General features: G+C 44.9%; 1 protein-coding gene across 1 annotated transcript in view; it reads right to left on the reverse strand.

The window, feature by feature from the left end:
• Positions 1 to 8,661: 8,661 nt before the first annotated feature.
• LOC126355467 (cholinesterase-like) overlaps positions 8,662 to 15,314 on the reverse strand; it is a 38,589-nt gene continuing 31,936 nt past the window's right edge. The window contains exons 3-4 of the mRNA XM_050005782.1: positions 13,074 to 13,350; positions 8,662 to 8,864 (exon numbers count right to left, since the gene is read on the reverse strand). Coding sequence (XP_049861739.1) covers positions 8,662 to 8,864; positions 13,074 to 13,350 — 480 coding nt within the window. The remainder of the gene's footprint in view (positions 8,865 to 13,073; positions 13,351 to 15,314) is intronic.

Raw genomic sequence — 15,314 nt, forward strand, 5'->3', positions numbered from 1 at the left:
ATACCTAGGTCCACTGTTCCCGATGTGATAGTGAAGTGGAATTGCGAAAGGACACGTACAGCACAAAGACGTTCAAGCTGACCTCGTCTGATGACTGACAGAGACCGCCTACATTTGAAGAGGGCCATAATGTGTAAAAGGCAGACATCCATCTAGACCATCACACAGGAATTCCAAACTGCATCAGGATCCATTGCAAATACTATGAAAGTTAGGTGGGAGGTGAGAGAACTTGGATTTCACTGTCGGGCAACTGCTCATAAGCCACATGTCACGCCGGTAAATGCCTAACGACGCAGCGTTTGGTGTAAGAAGCGTAAACATTGAAAAATTGAACAGTGGAAAAACGTTGTTTGGAGAGTTGATTTATGGTACACAATGTCACGATTCGATGGCAGGTTGTGGGTATGGCGAATGCCCAGTGAACGGCATCTGCCAGCGTTTATAGTGGCAACAGTAAAATTCGGAGGCGCTGGTGTTAAGGTGTGGTTGTGTATTTCATGGAAGGGGCTTGCACTCCAAGTTGTTTTGCATGGCTCTATCACAGCACAGGCCTACTCTGATATTTTAAGCACCTTCTCGCTTCCGACTGTTGAAAGACAATTCTGAGACGGCGATTGCATCTTTCAACACGATCGAGCACCCATTCATAATGCACGGCCTGTGGGAGAGTGATTACACCACAAAAAAATCCCTGTAATTAACTGCCCTCCACAGAGTCCTGAACTGAATCCTACAGAGCACCCGTGGGATGTTTTGGAACGCCGACTACGTACCAGGACTCACCGACCGACAATGATTCCTCAGCGCAGCAATCCGTGAATAATGGGGTGCCATCCCTCAAGAAACCTTCCTGCACATGACTGAACGTATGCCTGCGAGAGAGCAAGCTGTCATCAAGGCTAAGTGTGGGCCAACACCATACTGAATTCCAGCATTATTGATGGAGGGCGCCACGAACTTGTAAGTCATTTTCAGCCAGTTAACCAGATACTTTTGATCGCAAGGTATACATTCACAGTATAGGATGCTGATTTATATCCGAGCTTAATGGCTCTTGATGTGACGAGATTCCTCATTTGCTGGGGTCCCTACAAGCTGGCCTTCACTTATAACCGGAGAAAAGACACACCCAATTAATCGACGACTACACGTTTGATCTACAAGTGCAGGGAAAGGGGGTGTCATTCTTCTGGGTAATATGATATGTCGTAATTCAACGAGACGTAGCAGAAAATGAAGCGAACGAGGCTGTCATAGTGCGAAACAACATTTTATATCACGCTGCATCCGCACATGGAGCCACCTCATTGTAGTGACACAGTATCACATTCTGTTGGAGGAGAAGTCTCTCATTTTACCTACCTTTTGGAACCCACGTAATTTTCACTACAATGAGCACTTATTTCGGAATGTATCCACGATGGAGCGGTCGCCGTAGGTTAGTGGTGCTGACACGGTAGTGCAGTGTATTCGTTCAGCCCGCAGCCCGCTATCTGTAGTAAATGAACTGATTGAAGTTCTCATGGACTTTCAAAGATGTCATGCGACATATACACAGAAACGCAGATGAGAAACCAACGAAGAAACAAATGGAAAGAAAGAAAAGCGTCTTTAATTAGAAACATACTGGGTCCTGGAATAAATCCGAGTTTCTGTTGAAATTCTGAATAAAAATTATCAGCAACGGCGATCGAATACATCCCGTATAACGAGTCACTCTTCTTCAGCCAACGGTCTTGTCAAAGACGGTGAAGGAGCAGACAAGTTTATGGCAACGTTCTTGCCCTTGTTGTAATCAACTGCCCTTAAAAGGTGGAAGAATTAGCAGTGATCAAAGGCCTGAGCATGAAGAAGACACTAAAAACTACCGAATTCAAGACAAATAATGTGTATTCACATGAGGAAGTATCATCATCATCTCTCCACTGGCACTGGCATTCGTATTTTCTGTGGGGGACTCCCAAAGTGAAGGTGGCCAGGAGAGAATAACATACGAAAGTATATGATTATACGAGTCTGATCGTAAAACGTCGGAGGCTTGAATACGGTATGGAAGCCAGAAAACTTTAAATAAATGCAAAGGGTGTGTCTGGTTATAATGTGGATGAAAGACGTGAAATAGAAACACGACAAGAATGTCTGGTCAGACAAGTGTAGAGTAACACAACAGCAGCAGAAAGTGGTATAACGGAAACAGGTTTCGTCATGAATAAGGAGGCAGAACAGAGCTACTGTACTCAGCGATAGGCTTATTCGCATCAAACAGGTGGCTACAGCAATAACTGAGACATAAATACGAACGTCGCAAGCAGAAGATAAAGAAAAGATATATGAGGACTTCGAAACTGTAATACAGTCTGTAAGCGGATATCAAAATCTGATATTCATGGGAGAATGGAAGCTATATTTTAGAATGGAATAGAAAACGATATGAAGGGATGATGTGGGTTCCACAGTAGAAATCAGAGAGGGGATAGATGCACTGGGCTCTGCTTTAAAATTCAGTTAATGATTACTGGTCAGACGAATATAGTGTAATACCAACAGCATCAGGACCTGAGTAGGATTCGTTACGAATAGGAAATAAAACTGGAACTAAGTTAATTCGGACAGCTCAGTGACAGAGTTGTTCATATCTGGGTCGACAGAAAACCAACACCAACAAAAATAGTTCAACGATTCGTGATGACATCGCTAGGAGAAGATGAAGGGACCAAGAAAATTTAAGATGTAGTAGGAGAATATCTAAAAACCATGGGGGATTGGAACCTAGTACTAAAGGACGGAACTGAAGAAAGAGTTACGTGAGAAAATGGTCTTATTTGTAGGAATAAATACAAAAGATACTAACTGAATATTGTATAAATCTCAAAAGCACCGGATAAACTATTTAAAAGTCACAAGCGGGCGAGCGAAAGATTCCAGCTGGATAATATCATCGTCAGACAGAGTTTCCGAAAACTGGTATTTGATTGTAAGACGTACCCTGGATACATATGAACTCCGATCGTAATTCAGTACAGAAGAAGAGTAACCTAAATTTCAAGAGAATAGTCCAGAGGAATAGTGAAGTATTGAGGAGTGATAGATGTGTCTGTAGTTCCCTGAGGCTACAGAATCTGCAACAATAAATATCACAATAGGTAGTTTAGTTGAAGAGGAATGGACATCTGTAAAAGGGCATTCACAGAAGTTCGACAGCCAAACATAGGCACAAGAAAGGTAACTGTGAAGAAACAGCTGGCAGCAGATGCAATACTTCAGCTGACCGACGAAAGAAGAAGGTATAAGAATATCTGAGAAATTGAGGCATGCTGAAATAGGTCTCTCAGGGGTGAAATAAATAGGAATAGGAGGGAAGCCAAGGCGAAATAATCTTCGGAACAACAGATTAGGCGTAAAGAAAAGTCAAATCAACCTTCAGTAAAATTAAAAGCAAGATCATCAATATTAAGAGTACCATGGAAACTCCAGTGTTAAACGCAGGGGAGTGGGTAAGTGGAGAAAGTACACTGATCGCCTTTATGATTTGGAGGACTTGTCTGATCACGTGATTGAGGAAGAAATGACAGGCGATATGGAAGATGCAGAGAATGCAGTATTAGAGTCACAATTCTATAAAACATGGAAGGCTTGCTGTCAAATAAGACAGAAGGGATAGATAATAATCCTTCCAAATTTCTGAAATCATTGGTAAAAGAAGTAACTAAGTGATTGTTTGAATGGCGAGTAGAATCTTTGAGTCTAGAGACAAACCACTACACTTTTGCGAAAATATCGTCTACACAATCTCAAGAGAGCAAGGGCAGATGACAGCGAGAACTATCGCACAATCAGCTGAACAGCTCTGCATCCAAGTTGCTGACAAGAATAACATACAAAAGAATGAAAAACAAAGTACAGAATATGTTACATGACGAAGAGTTTGGCTGTCAGAAAAGAAGAGCACCATAGAAGCACCATTGACATTATGGTCGATAACGGAAGCAAGACTTACTGAAAATCAGGACATGTGCATAGAATTTGTCAGTCTACAAAAAGGGTTCGGCGATGTAAAATGGAGCGAGGCTTTCGTGTTTGCGAGGGATGTAGTCATTCACCCGCAGTGTTGACTCTATACATCGAAAAAGCAATGATGAAAATTAAAGAAAATTACAGAGTGGGATTAGAATTCACAGTGAAAGGGTACTAGTGATAAGATTCGTTAATGACATTGTTAACCTCAGTGAACTTAAAGAGGAACTGCACGACCGGCTGAATCGAAAGAACAGTCTAATTAGTAGAGAACAGGGATTGTGGACAAAGTAATCTCGTGTAGCAGAAACGAGATTAACGAGAAACTTAACGTCAGTATTGGTAACCAGGAAGTAGGCCAAGTCAGGGAATTCTGCTACCTTGGGAACAAAGTGACACATAGCGGACGACAGAAAGAGGAGTTAAAAACAACCTAGCGCATTCCAAGAGGGCATTATTGGTCAAAATATATCTAGTAGTGGGAACTACCTTCCTAATAAGAGGAAGTCATTTCTAACATTCTAGGTCTGAAGAACAGAACTGTATGGAAGTGGATCGTGTACTCTGTGGAATCACGAAAGGAAGAGAAAAATGCGTTTGAGATGTAGTGCGGTAGAATGATGTTGGAAGTTTGATAGATTGAGAAGAAATAATGTTGTTGTCATAATCGGCAAGTAATGGAACATATGATAAATACTGACAAGAGGGAGGCACAGGATCTTTGAACATATGTTTAACATCAAGTAATCTTTTCCATGGTTCTATAGGGAGCTGCAGGGGAGGGGGGGGGGGAATCAGTATGGAAATACACTCCTGGAAATGGAAAAAAGAACACATTGACACCGGTGTGTCAGACCCACCATACTTGCTCCGGACACTGCGAGAGGGCTGTACAAGCAATGATCACACGCACGGCACAGCGGACACACCAGGAACCGCGGTGTTGGCCGTCGAATGGCGCTAGCTGAACAGAATTTGTGCACCGCCGCCGTCAGTGTCAGCCAGTTTGCCGTGGCATACGGAGCTCCATCGCAGTCTTTAACCCTGGTAGCATGCCGCGACAGCGTGGACGTGAACAATACGTGCAGTTGACGGACTTTGAGCGAAGGCGTATAGTGGGCATGCGGGAGGCCGGGTGGACGTACCGCCGAATTGCTCAACACGCGGGGCGTGAGGTCTCCACAGTACATCGATGTTGTAGCCAGTGGTCGGCGGAAGGTGCACGTGCCCGTCGACGTGGGACCGGACCGCAGCGACACACAGATGCACGCCAAGACCGTAGGATCCTACGCAGTGCCGTAGGGGACCGCACCGCCACTTCCCAGCAAATTAGGGACACTGTTGCTCCTGGGGTTTAGATGAGGACCATTCGCAACCGTCTCCATGAAGCTGGGCTACGGTCCCGCACACCGTTAGGCCGTCTTCCACTCACGCCCCGACATTGTGCCGCCCGCCTCCAGTTGTGTCGCGACAGGCGTGAATGGAGGGACGAATGGAGACGTGTCGTCTTCAGCGACGAGAGTCGCTTCTGCCTTGGTGCCAATGATGGTCGTATGCGTGTTTGGCGCCGTGCAGGTGAGTGCCACAATCAGGACTGCATACGACCGAGGCACACAGGGCCAACACCCGGCATCATGGTGGGGGGAGCGATCTCGTACACTGGCCGTACACCTCTGGTGATCGCCGAGGGGACACTAGAATAGTGCACGGTACATCCAAACCGTCATCGAACCCATCGTTCTACCATTCCTAGACTGGCAAGGGAACTTGTTGTTCTAACAGGACAATGCACGTTCGCATGTATCCCGTGCCACCAAACGTGCTCTAGAAGGTGTAAGTCAACTACCCTGGGCAGCAAGATCTCCGGATCTGTCCCCTATTGAGCATGTTTGGGACTGGATGAAGCGTCGTCTCACGCGGTCTGCACGTCCAGCACGAACGCTGGTCCAACTGAGGCGCCTGGTGGAAATGGCATGGCAAGCCGTTCCACAGGACTACATCCAACATCTCTACGATCGTCTCCATGGGAGAATAGCAGCCTGCAGTGCTGCGAAAGGTGGATATACACTGTACTAGTGCCGACATTGTACATGCTCTGTTGACTGTGTCTATGTGCCTGTGGTTCTGTCAGTGTGATCATGTGATGTATCTGACCCCAGGAATGTGTCAATAAAGTTTCCCCTTCCTGGGACAATGAATTCACGGTGTTCTTATTTCAATTTCCAGGAGTGTATAAAGACTGGGACATACACAGCAAATAGTTGAGCTTCTGGGGTGCACGTCCTACTCCGAGAGGAAAAGAGTGATAAAGGAGAGGAATTCCGGAAATCCGCATCAAACCAGTCAGAAGATCGGCGACCCAAAAGAATCCCAATGTATAGCATCCGTCGCATTACCAGGCCGGTACAAGTGTGGCGTTGTTTCTCCCTTCTAACTTGGTTCCTCCTCAGGAAACCTCACTGCCATAGGCAGTATGGTTCCTCTCCACTACACCGATGGGCATGTCACTTGTCACATGCAGATGAACAGATAGCTGGAAACCATCAGTCTGTGGGATAAACAGTGACACATCCATGAACGTGACACTACTCCGCCGTGGGCAACGGATTCGATGAAGTATGAGATGAGCTTCTGTCATGTCGGCACCTGATCGTACCTAATTTAAGTCAAACATTACGTCAAAAAAATCTGATAATAAGCTGGCCTGTAATTTTGCAGCCAAGGAATTTTCGTCTCGTTAACTTCACACTCGTAAACAAGTCTTTAGCACGATCCTTAAGAAGAACCCCAGAAGTGTATAGAGACTGAGTGCGTGCAATGCAGCACTTTCCGTAGTTGAATCCGCTTCACGAGTACAGGAGGTGTGCATGCAACTTGATACAAGATAGCGACCACAGGTGGTTGTGAACTTCAATACAGGCACATTTATTTTTGTTACAACGCAACTGACAGCGTCCACGTCACAGACCATTGTCTAGCTGGACACGTGCGATCAGCGTGGTTCGCTATCCCCAAATGCATTAACACTCCAATTCCATGAAAATATCTGAGGGCTCTGTAGGTTGAAAGTAATCCAACGCTAAACCATTAGTAGAATCCATCCTAGGGGTCTCTGTACAAACTGGTTAGCCTTTGCAGTCCTATGAAAATCATCAGGAGACTCGTTCTCGACTTACTAAACCATGTACTGTGCTGGTTGGACATCTTTGGTTACATAAAGCAGGTATTCTACCACAAGGTAGTCACATGGTGTGTATCTTTCCTGTACTGCCACAGGCTGTTTCCATCCTCTACTACTACTCCAAGAATAGTGAGATGATCCTACAGGCGACAATCAACTCCCAATCCGTCACTCATTGACTGTGATTACTTTCTGTCACTTATCCGATATCGAGTAATGTCTTCCGCATGTGTTCGCTGTGCTAGCTACGACTCGAATACTTTACACCAAACATACATAAAAAGGTAATGAGAACGCTGTACTAAATAAATCGATTTAAAATGACGTCTGCATGCACATTTCGCTTATGTTGTCTCCCAACATCGTTTTACCGACACAGTAACGCCGTAATTCGGTATTCAATGTTTAGTAATGTATAGTACAGGGCAAATGAATTTCAGAGATCTATATGTTACAGACTATTACATGTTCAAATATGATTGATCCAAGGATAGAAGCGTATTAACATGTTGTTTCCATTGCGCCCACCAGATGGCATTACGAGAGTAGTGCCTAGAAATAAACCGACAAAAGGCAGAAAAGAATTTACGTGTGTTGGAACGTGTGAGATATTTATGTGTTACAGTAGTGTAGCGTGCATTCAGAACGAATTATGGAAAAGGACCTCCATGTAAACAGAGAACTGTGTGTTGGTCTCGACAATTTAGGGACAATGGTTGCTGCTGTGAACAGAAAAGTACCTATCGACTAAATGTGCTTGATCCAATTGTTGGGTGGGCAAGGGGACGTTTCGAACACACTCCAAAAACATATCAACCGTCCCCGCAATCTACGAACTTTGATTACCGAACCAAACTGTGTGGAAGATTTTCCGACGGCGGTTATATTTTAAACGGTAGTATCTGCAGTTCGCGTATTCATTAAAATCGAAAGATTATGGCTGCAGCATCATTGCGTTGATATTAGTGGTGAACACAATGTGGCTCCGTTCTCTTGGCCCTGTAGGTTTCCTGACCTGATGCCTTTCGAATTTTTCCTTTGGAGGTACATTGCGGACCGTGTTTTTGTACCCCCACTTCCAAGAACATTGGAACAGCTCAGAGAAAGTGTCAACACCACTGTGGTGACCATTGACAGGATGTTGCTACGTAAGGTATGGAACGAATTTGACAACCGATTGGACGTGTATCATGTTATTAAAGGGGCGCATATAGGCCGCTTTTAGAGTTCAAAATAGGAATGTGGCGAGATTACACCTCTATTCCTGCATCAATCGTATTTCTACATGTAATACTTAGTAATATTTAGAGCTTTTGAAACCAATGTATCATTTATAGTAGTGTCTTGTGTACACAGCTCTGTAATCGGCATTTAGAAGTACGATATAAAATTGTTCATGATAACTACAGAAATTCTCCCAGCGAATCTGTAAGGCAAACTTTAGTACAAATGGAGGAAATCGGTCAGAAGTTTTGCTCACCTGAGGACTGTGGCGAGATGAAGTGGTAACAGGAAGACAGCGCACCGGCGCTATGTCCGAATACGGTGACTCGCTGCGGGTCGCCGCCAAAGCGCGCAATGTTTCTCTGTACCCAGGTCAACGCCAGCCTCTGGTCCTTGAGGCCCGCGTTGCCAGGGGCGACAGCGTCTCCCGTGCTCAGAAAACCTGGAATTAAGCACGGCAACTCGGACATAAGAAAGTGACTAATAAACGAGGCAAGCTACTATGGCATATAGGTACTTAATGACATATGGAACTATACTGATCGCAATTATATGTATTCAGTTTTCATGATGTGTTCGAAAAGCATCTACAGGTGTAAGATGAAAATATCTTAATTAACCACACAAAAATTACAAAGCAAAATTAATGCGACGTATACCAAGAGATAAACTATATTTTAAAATATACACGATCCACCCAAGTTAAAAGGACCATTGCCTATGCATTAACAATTCACAGACGACAGGTGGCATCACAAGCACTGGGAGGTGGTGGGAGGGGGGAGAATGTCGAAAACAGTACACTCGTTGTCGTAAAGCAGAACTGGAGCGATTTGTATGACATCCAAAATGACATGATCGTTAACCTTCGCGCCAAGGGTGGAAGCATTTCCGAAATGTGTAAGTGTGTAAACTGTTAACATGCTCCGGTGATTAAAGTACACTGTGCGTGTCAAAATGGCGCTACCCAAAACCAACGCCGAGGCAACTGTGGCGCAACACGGTCCACAGATACACGTGAACGACGACTGCAGAAATGTGTAGGGGCGAATGGAGGCGGAACTTTTTGGCATCTGAATGCCCAAGTAAACCAAGTGTCTACCAACAATGACTCCCAACGCTGGTGAAGCGAACGTTGCTGCGAATCGGCCTTAGCACCAGGCACTTAGTTCAACAACCCATGTTGACTGCCGTTCATTGGCTGGAATTTGCATACCAATACCGCGTCTACACGTAAATTGAGTCGAAATTGGCCTATTCAGATGCAACACATTTTACTCTCGATCGGGGAGATAGTCGTTGTCTATGACATATCAATCTCGCCTGAGGATTCTGTGGGTGTGAATACCCATTGAGAGTGATCGTACCCCTTTGCTGCAGTGTACGGGTTGGACGATTAGGGACCGTTCAAAACCATTAGACGACATTTGAACCAGCAAAATGTGTTTATGCATTTTCAGCCACCCTGTTTCGCGGCATCCTGTGGTGTGATTACTGGGTGGGGGTATAGCGGCGAGGCACTGGCATATGCATGAATAAAACGGGAGTGTCCCGTTGAAACTTTCTTGGTGACAATCGCCCAGCTTAAATGAGAATTTTTAAAATGTGCCTTTAGAGAAGCAACTGCAGTCATGCAGGTGACTAAGACTACCTCACAGGTTTTCCGTGTACAAGTTCAGTTTTTAAATTCTCAATAAATGTTGACGGGTGCCACCGAGGATGTTGCCGAACTACAAGGTTTTAGAAGGACATTCCCTGTTTTATTCACGCATGTGTCAATGACACCTCTCCCCCACCTGCCCCCTCCACCCTCACCTGTGATCTCGCCACAGGAGGGCGTGAAACAAGAAAGATGAAGTAGCGTAAGCACCCTTTCGTGTTTCGGGTCACGTTCAAATTCCATCGGATGGGTTTGAACTGCCCCCAGTGGTTGAGCACGCACACCAGAGCAACAATTGCTTATGCACTGCCCTCCATAGCCAATAGGGATGCATCCTCACAATGTTCCTGTGGAGGTATTAAAATGTCCGGGGCTGTCAGCCGCTTCAAAGGTTGTCAAGAACGTCGCCCTGTTGCTGATAGCATTCCGATCTGTCGTTATATAACGAGATGTGTTGGAATCAACGACCTAAGGGAACTTGTTCGTTCATTGACGCCCTTCAGGCCACCTGCTAGGGCCCTTCCGTGTCGATTCTGGTCGGGTGTCTCAGAAATGCTTTCCTCGGCTACCCATCAGAAAATCGCGTGATTTTAACGTTGGGTGTTGTGGTTCTGACTTCAGTCGCAAAGGATGTAAGGCGTCGTGATTTTGGACACCTTACATGCCTCAGTTTTAAGAGTCGTTTTTAGTGTTTGCTAGGCACTGGTTTTGCAACATGGGACAGGTTTTTGGTTGTATATTCGTCGCGTTTGAGATTTAATATATGTGGCATCGAGAGTGACGAGAATAACTTCCTTACGTAAATTTGTACGTTTAAGTAGAAACAGTATGGAATTATCACTGGAAAGGAAGCCTGCTTTAGTTAGCCACGCTTTGGCACAATGGCTTGCAGAGCCGCAGGCTAGTCAAGGTCAAGTGCAGGTGACAGGCAAGGCAGGGAAATGGGGGAAGAACAGAATATAGAGTGAGCGCCGCGTGAGGACGTAGCTTACCGCTTGTGGATGATGGAGTGTTAATACTGTTCACTTGAAAGCCAGCCGATTATACGACACTGTACTTACTAAGCCATTTGCTAAATGAGCTGCCGTGGCTACTACAAAGTGCGACTGCCATTGGCTGCTCCATCCACAGTAGAGAAGGGAAACTAGGCTGAGGAGATGCGTAACTGCCCAGCGCGACAGACATTTTCCCTTGAGTGGTCGTCGAGCGTGGTCAGAGGGCTTCTCTCTGACATGACGACAGGAAAAGGAGATAGTCTGGTGTGAACCCTTCGTTCTCCTGGCTCCAAAATTCACTCAAGATCTGGCTTAAGTCTTTTAGTAAATGTCCAGAGAAGAGAACGAAGAGACCTAATATAGTTAAAGTCCTGCGAGAATAGCGAATAGCGCCAGCCTTGGCGTGTGCTTAGCCATTAAAAGAAGACTAGGATTAAAACGTTTTTCGCTTCATGAAAACGTGGGGCAAGTTTGGTGATATAGAATCACACAGGCTCAGTATAGGATTTTGATCGATTTACGGATCCGACGACACATGGCTGCAGCCAAGCCGACGACGCCGTGCAACACAAGGTAAAGAACGTAGCACGCCATTAAATGTAAATGTCGTGCCACAAGACAGTTTTTACTCCAGAGATACGAAGCTCGAAGTAGGAAGACCTGTCCTGCTTGTAGAATTTCCCGAAATTAACGTAACCTATCTCCTTCGTGCGCTCGATGGCCACGTTTGATTAGCATTTGTGGGGAATAAAATTTGTCAGAGCCTGTAACATTGTTCAGTGAGACATTCTGATAGTCTTCAACCAGAGAGTCTTTCTCTCAGTTAAAATAATTGACTACCCTGAATTTTATATTATATTATATTAATATTTATGTTATTGACCTTTTATATTTTATGTTATTTGAAAAATTTTAGGCCAGAATCCCCTTGTGTGAACAGGCGATGCCTGCGATTGCTGTTGAGAATTGTAATGACCTAACATGTGCATAAGTGGTTCCAATAAATACAACTACAGTGAATAGATTTTGTCTACTCTAAGATAGAGGTCCCGTTCCTATCTCATTGGAATATTTTAGGAACATGGACGGCAGCTATTCTTCTGAAGTCCAAACCCTTGGTGAGTAGTAGCACGTTTCCTTATAGGTCACGTTCAAACTACGTAATGCGCGCTAAGTGGAATTGTGCACACAATGCAAACACAGTATTCACTTATTAACAACCACAGGCGCGTTTAGAAGGCATAAGTAGAAGGGATGAAATGCGGGTAAGAGGGCCTGTGACGGCCTTGACACGGCCACGATTAGGCGTGGCAGAATTGTACCGCCATTTGGCACTATCGTGAGACCACTTAAATTTGGTACCAGTGTGACACCATTAACCCACCTCACACAAGACGTGATCTTCTGAGCCTTGGCCGTTCTTTGCAAGTGGCGACACCTTGCTGTTTGAAGCGTCCTTGACTTCGAGGATGACGTCCCAGGGCGGCGTAGTTTTGTTCCATTACAGTGGAAGGTGGCAGGCATTTTTGAGCCAAATTTCAAACTTCTGCGTCGCAATGGGAGGCAATGTCGGGGTTTCGAAAAAGTGATTGTTTAAATGTATTGCTTATTGCAGTACATAAATATAGTGAGTCGATCATTACGCAAACCTCTGTACACAACACGTGCCCTTTCAAGATAGATAGCCTTCTGACGATCTTGATTATCTACAAGTTTTCTGAATCGACAGCTTCATTAGAAGGTTCTGACTATGTCAAAAAATAAGGCTGATGATGAATGCCGATTATTATGGCCTTAGGGCAGTTTTACGTTTAAGTTCTATCCACTACTTCATCCTCTTTGGTAAAACCATGGGCTGAGTGGTTGTGTCTCCTTATTCCGGATCTATTCGTCGAACAATACACACATTCCAAAATTAAGCAGTGGCTGGTATCGAACCTGGGGCCCAATACCTTCTCACTGCCTCTAGACCAGAATATCGGAAAGCAACACTTACATAGCTGCCCCAGCCGGTAATTAACCGTGACGAGTATGACACTGTAGGACACGAGGAAATCGGGGCCGTATTCCTGGTCGGAACCACTACCAGTTCTGAATGCGCCACCGTAAATGTAGAACATCACAGGTAGCTTGCCGCCCTTCTGTGGAACGCCCGGCACGTACACGTTGAGGTAGAGGCAGTCCTCGGAGCCGCTGCCGTCCTGTTGGACGCAGTCGCTGCCGTACTGGGTGGCGTTGCGTACTCCTTCCCAGTTTCCTGCCGGCTGAGGAGCCTGTAAGGTATTCCTAGGGTAATTTCAGATTTAGCAGAGGTTCATCACAATGACATTTATGAAACATTAGAGAAAATTGTCACTATGACTAATCTCCCAGGAGACATATCTTCTCTCACTGATGAATTCAATCAATTTATTTTCACAGAATAGAAGATTTACTATCGCCACACTAAAATAAAATATGAAAAGGATGCCAAAACGTGACTGATTTCTGATAACTCATTTCATCGCACACTTATTTTCTGGGATCACACGTCACCAATGTTAGAAAAGCGATACAATGAGTTCGTACACAATAATGTTCTATGTACTTTATAATATCACCACACATTACTTTCGGCACCTTTTATTGTATTTAGAATCGTGATTTGTTTTCTCTTTCATGCTGGAAGACTTACAGAACTCATATAGAGCCCAAAATGATGTGAAACACGTATAATCTTTGTAATATATACTACTGGCCGTTGGAATTTCTGCGATGGTGTACTCAACGACGAACCCGGGTGCACGAATGGCAAAACGTCATTTTTTCGGATGAATCCAGGTTCTGTTTAGAGCTTTATAATGGTCGCATCCGTGTTTGGCGACATCGCGGCAAACGCACATTGGAAGCGTGTATTCGTCATCACCATACTGGCGTACCACCCGGCGTGATGGTATGGGGTGCCATTGGTTACACGTCTTGGTCACCTCTTGTTCACATTGATGGCACTTTGAACCGCGGACGTTACATTTCAGATGTGTTACGACCAGTGGCTTTACCCTTCATTCGATCCCTGCGAAACCCTACATTTCAGCATGTCCTGTACGGGCCTTTCTGGATTCAGAAAAAGTTCGACTGCTGCCCTGGCCAGCACATTCTCCAGATCTCTCACCAATTGAAAACGTCTGGTCGAAGGTGGCCAAGCAGCTGGCTCGTCACAATACGCCAGTCACTACTCTTGATGAACTGTGATATCGTGTTGAAGCTGCATGGGCAACGGTACCTGTACACGCCATCCAAGCTCTGTTTGACTCAATGCCCAGGCGTATCATGGCCGTTATTACGGCCAGAGGTGGTTGTTCTATGTACTGGTTTCTCAGGATCTATGGACTCAAACTGCGTGATAATGTAATCACATGTCAGTTCTAGTATAATATATTTGTCCAATGGATACCCGTTTATCACCTGCATTTCTTCTTGGTGTAGCAATTTTAATGGCCAGTAGCGCAAAATTCATAATATTTAGTTTTCTGTCAACAGACATTTCCCTTTACATCTGATTTGCTATTTTAAATACGATACCTGCTCGTAGACCGCTTTAGTAGCTGTGCAGTCAGCACAGCGTATTGGTAACCAAAGAATCCCGGAGTCGATTCCCCACCAGGTAGCAGATTCTCTCCCTTCATAGACTGGCTGTTGTGTTTCCCTTACGTTCGTATCCTCAAAACTAACATGTCACGATTGAGATGGCTGCGTAGCTAGGCCCCGAAAGCGAGTTAATTGAATAAATATCATGATCGAAAAAAATAAGGCACCGAGCGCTAGCTCACGAGACAAGGAATTGCGTTCTACCAGGATCTATCAGCGTAGCGCATTAACGAAAATATGTTCGTACATTCGCCAACCTGACTGTGGCGGTTATTAGGCTATTCTGCAAATGCTGAAGTGGGCACCTAATTCCACCTTAGTTAATATGATACACAAAGCAGATGAAAAACAAGAGCACACAAAACAAAGTATACTCGTTTCGCAGATAGGTGGCACACATGCATTTTGCTCAATTTTCCCCCTAGACAATTGTGCGTCAGGTAGGCATCCGTCCATAAAGTTTAATAATTAAATAAAATTTGCAGAATGAGATTTTCACTCTGTAGTCTTCGCAGAAGAGCTTCTCCGAAGTTTGGAAAGTAGGAGACGAGCTACTGGCAGAATTGAGGCTGTGAGGACGAGTCGTGAGTCGTGCTAGGGTAGCTCAGCT

Source organism: Schistocerca gregaria, chromosome 3 (assembly GCF_023897955.1).
Source record: "Schistocerca gregaria isolate iqSchGreg1 chromosome 3, iqSchGreg1.2, whole genome shotgun sequence".
Classification (NCBI taxonomy): Eukaryota; Metazoa; Arthropoda; class Insecta; order Orthoptera; family Acrididae; genus Schistocerca; species Schistocerca gregaria.